A 4,823-nucleotide genomic window follows, 5' to 3' on the forward strand; every position below is an offset into this window, starting at 1 on the left:
TTGTGATCAGTGGAAAAATAATGTAAAAAAACAATATCAACTCAAAGCTCTATATTTACCAAAAATACAATTACAAGAGCAATTAAAAATTAGTGCGACTTCTGTTGTTGCAGATTGGACGATAATTGACTTATATTGGGGTTGTACGATGTTACTTTTAGCAGAATGCATGCAAACTTGATTCATCAGTCAGTCGATTTCTAACAGAGTCTTTGATGTTATTCATCTCTGAAAACAATGACTCGCAGGCATATGTTGATGAAAATACAGTTAGAATAGCGTGAGCCAGCTTCTTTAAACAATTAAATGTTTCTGGCAACGCATTCCAGGTTTCTAAAGCCCCGTATTCATGGTAAACATTTGTTTAGCAACAGTTGATCAACATTGTTGATGATGCTGCTGGAAACATTGTTTAAATCAATATTGGCTGTCCACACGCCAGTCTGCGTTAAAATGTTGCCCGAGGAAGTAGTGTTGTTGTGTTCTTTGTATCTGATGTATAGAATTTCTAATAAAAAAAAGAGAAAAAGATGGTGGATTCGAAACTATCTTCTGCAAAGAGAAAATTTGATGAGTGACCTCAGAATGACAGATGGATCATTTATTAACTTTACGAGAATGTCGAAAAGAGATTTCGAACATCTTCTGGAAATCATTGGTCCGTCAATAGTCAAAAGGGAAACAAATATTCGTCAGCCAGTTTCACCTCAAACGAGGCTGGCTATTACATTACGATATCTTGCAACTGGAGATTCATACAGTTCTCTTTCATATACATTCAGAGTATCAAAACAATTGATCAGTAAAATAATACCACATGTATGTCAAGAACTAATTAACTCACTATCAGGATATGTCAAGGTAGGTACCAAAACACTATTTGTGTAATGAAGTATTTTAATTATAAAAAAAATACAAAAAGACAGTATATGCTATTGTGTTGATTCATCACTGAGATAGTTAACTAAGTTTAGTATAGCCGAATCTTCTATTTCGTCTTGTGTTGCATCTAGTCTACTGGTTTCCTGTCTCTCAATTTCCTGGACATTATTTGGTGTTGATGATGGATGAGAAGATGCCGTTTGATATCCATAAGAAATATATCGTCCCATTTTTAACTCATACAGGATATTATTAATATGGTACTGTGCCTGGGTCACGGCTCGGTCATCTTTAACACTTCTTAATTCAGCAGCAATATATTCACCATAAATATCAAATGAATCCTTCTTCTCCTTTTCATCCATCTTTTTTTTCGCACTTTTCAAAACCTCAAATACTTCACTTAATTCATCTGTCTTATTTCTTTTCCTCAAAGATGTAGATGTTGTAACATTCGATGTGGGCCTTGGTGATTGAGATGGCTCTAACTCCATATTACTTTCATGTGCATTGTTTTTATCCACCTGTAAATTATCATCTTATTATTATTTTTTTTATATTTTGTAGGTTCCAAGTTCGGAGCAGGAATGGAAACAAATAAGTCGCGAATTCGAAATACGATGGAATTTTCCACATTGCATTGGAGCCATTGATGGGAAACACGTTTTGATTGTGGCGCCAAATAATTCTGGAAGTGAATACTACAATTACAAAAATCAGTTCAGCATAGTACTTCTGGCAATTGCAGATGGCAATTATAACTTTATATACGCAAATTGTGGAGCTAAAGGTCGATCATCCGACAGTGGAATATTTCAGAAAACACCGTTTTATAATGCATTGTTAGAAAACTCACTTAAACTGCCACGTCCTGAACCAATAACCCAAGGCGGACCAAAAATGCCATTTATCATTGTAGGTGACAGTGCTTTCGCGCTAACGGAGAACATCATGAAACCATATCCTGGCATTCATGAACATGGGAACAAAAAACGTATATTTAATTACAGACTATCAAGAGCTAGGAGGATTATAGAAAATGTTTTTGGCATTTTATGTGTGGTGTTCCGTGTATTCACTAAACCTATTCCGTTAAAACCAGCCAATTGTGAACTCGTGGTAATAGCTTGTGTATATTTACATAACTTCTTAAGACGTAACTCAGTTTCCAGATCAATATATACACCTCCACAAACTTTTGATTTTGAAGACTCTGAAGGTAACCTATTAGAAGGTTCATGGCGAAGGGAACTAGGTTCGCTTCCTATGACCGATTTGCAAAGATGGGGCAGACCTGCATCACAATCAGCTTTTTGTATTAGAGAACAGTTTGCCGATTACTTTACAAGTCCAGAGGGAAGTGTTCCATGGCAAAATAATATAGCGTAAATTGAAATAATTTTACAAACAATAAATAGTACAGTAAAAATTATATACAAAAACAACTTACTGTTTTATTCATAGTATCCGTTTCACCTGAAGTGGTTGCACCACATAACAAAAATTCCAATGGCTCGTAATAAATCCATTTGCATTTTTCTATTGCGCCGCTGCCTGTAGTTTTCATAGCCGACAACTTTTTTTTCTCTCTAGTAAATTGAGTACGCAGTACATGTATTTTAGTTTCCACGTCTTTTTTGGATATATTTAGGGCTTGAGAAATTTCATCGAATGCATCGTTCTTTTTGTTTTTATCTTTGTATTCTTTTAAAGAAGAATCCCATAGTAATGATTTTGATTGAAATAATTCTATTAATTGCATTATTTTATCATTGCTCCACACTACTGCCATGTTTATTTAAAACTGTTGCAAACACGTCCACACACGTCAACATTTGATGCTAAACTGATGTTTACGCTCATCGAGCGAGAGCTTGTCAACATGCTGTTATCAACTCTGCAACACACAGTGTTGCCAGCAACATGTTGACAGCAACTCCGCAACACGTTGATTCAACTTTGTTGCTAAACAAATGTTTACCATGAATACGGGGCTTAAAATTTTATTATTGGCATCTTTACTTATATTACTGGTCAATCTTTCTGTTTCAATTAACTCTAATTCTTTTCTCATGTCTATGAATTTTTGTATCCAAATTGAACTAGATTGGAAATCAATCAGCTGCATTTCAAAATCTTCAATTTCCAACCAATCGAACTGGGAGAAGTTCAGTGTATGAAAGGTCGTTACATCTGGGTACATAATAAACTTGACCGTTTCTGATAATTCTTTGAACTGAGAAAATCTTGTTGAAAATTCCTTAATTGAAGAATCAATCACAGAGATAAATTCCTCAGTAATATTTTCTGCATTTGTTGTCTCATGTATATCAGATTCATTGATATATTTTTTCAAGTATGGAAAATATTTGTAGTTTTTTGCGATAATATCGTTTCTGAAAACTTGTAGTTTAGCCTCAAAGGCGCGAATGAGATCGATCATGACGATTATTGTTTTGTTTGTGCCTTGAAGCTTCACATTTAACGTATTTAAGTGTTGGCATATGTCTGTAAAAAATTTGTTGAATGCTTGGAAGAAATCAGACTGTTTCTGCAAAATGAGGGAAAAATTGAACAATACCCACAGCTTTTGGACGTCATGTGGCTTTCAAAATTGATGAATTTTGAAAGCCGCATGACGTCCAAAAGCCAGTCTGATTTCTTCCAAGCATTCAACAAATCTTTTAAGTACAGACCCACGACTCAGCCACCGAAAATTATTATACATCAGTAAGCCATTATACACGGAGTTGATTTCATCCAACAAAGCGTCGAACTTTCGCTTGTTTGCCTGAGCAGAGATGAGGTTGACTATTTTCGTAACTACTGCCATAACATTATCAAGAGATGTTGTGCTTGTTGGTGAATGATGCAGTGGAATTCAAGAATCGAATGTCCTACTTCAGTTTGAAATAAACTTATGTAACCAATTTTTTTACCCACCATACTCGGAGCACCATCAGTTGTTACAGAAACAACTTTTTTTTATATCAATTTCTTTTTCAACTATCGAATTTTTAACTGCAAACTGTAACGATTTTATCGCAATTAATTCCTCCTTAATGACGTTTCCTACGCAGTATCGAGCAAAAACAGCTAAACGTGCAGATTTTGTGACGTCAGTGCTTTCGTCGAGGCATAGCGATATAAATGAAGCAGAGTGAATGTCAAGCTTTTGTTGCTCTGTAACATTTTCAGCCAATTTTAAGATTCTTTCCTTTATTGTGTTTCTGGACAAAGGAGTATCTTTGATGCGCTGAATTATCTTATTTTTATTCTCGAAATCATCAAAAAGAGAAGGCGCGCATGCTAACCAGCCCCCCTATCATTAACTTTGTCAAAACCTGAGCTAATCCGTGCAGGTATGTAAACAGTTGTAAAGTGAATGGTTATGTTTCCGTATCATGTGCACTTTTACTTCTCAATGGTTTTAACCTGTAATATTTGTCTCTGAACTGGATTAAGAAATGTCAAACACGAACGTCAAATTTGACTAACGGAATTGTTTTTTTTTTTAGGAATTGTAATGGCTTAGCCATAACGACTAACGGAAAAATTGTAAATCAAGATGAAAATATAGTTTAAAAAAAGATTAATACTTTTTATTATAAAATATACTATTTTCTAATATAAAACGTGGTCAATGTAGGAATAGTTACTTTTGCACCGATTTATTGTATTTAAAGGTAATTATTATAAATGTGTAAATGGTTTTATTTATATTTTTTGGTATTTTATAAGCCCTTTATGAAAACACTGAGAAAATAACACTCCTTCATGTTTATATTATCACAAGCATGGCGATCTAGAGGAGAAAGAATTCTCTGACATTGGCAACTAACTGAGTCGGCAATTAAAAAAGAGAAGAAGAAGGAGACAAAAAAAAAAGATAATTGGATATTGTTATTAAGTTTATAGAGATTATGTTTTAAGCAAGAAAT

The 4,823-nt window shown here is 34.2% G+C and overlaps 1 protein-coding gene across 1 annotated transcript; it reads left to right on the forward strand.

Annotated features, from left to right (window-relative positions):
• Window positions 1–340: 340 nt before the first annotated feature.
• LOC121736206 (protein ANTAGONIST OF LIKE HETEROCHROMATIN PROTEIN 1-like) lies at window positions 341–2,271 on the forward strand. The gene is made up of 2 exons (XM_042127295.1): window positions 341–861; window positions 1,450–2,271. Exons 1-2 carry the CDS (start codon window positions 391–393, stop codon window positions 2,269–2,271), a joined length of 1,293 nt encoding a protein of 430 aa, XP_041983229.1. The 5' UTR covers window positions 341–390.
• Window positions 2,272–4,823: the final 2,552 nt, after the last annotated feature.

The sequence above is a fragment of the Aricia agestis genome, chromosome 18 (assembly GCF_905147365.1).
Source record: "Aricia agestis chromosome 18, ilAriAges1.1, whole genome shotgun sequence".
Taxonomy (NCBI): Eukaryota; Metazoa; Arthropoda; class Insecta; order Lepidoptera; family Lycaenidae; genus Aricia; species Aricia agestis.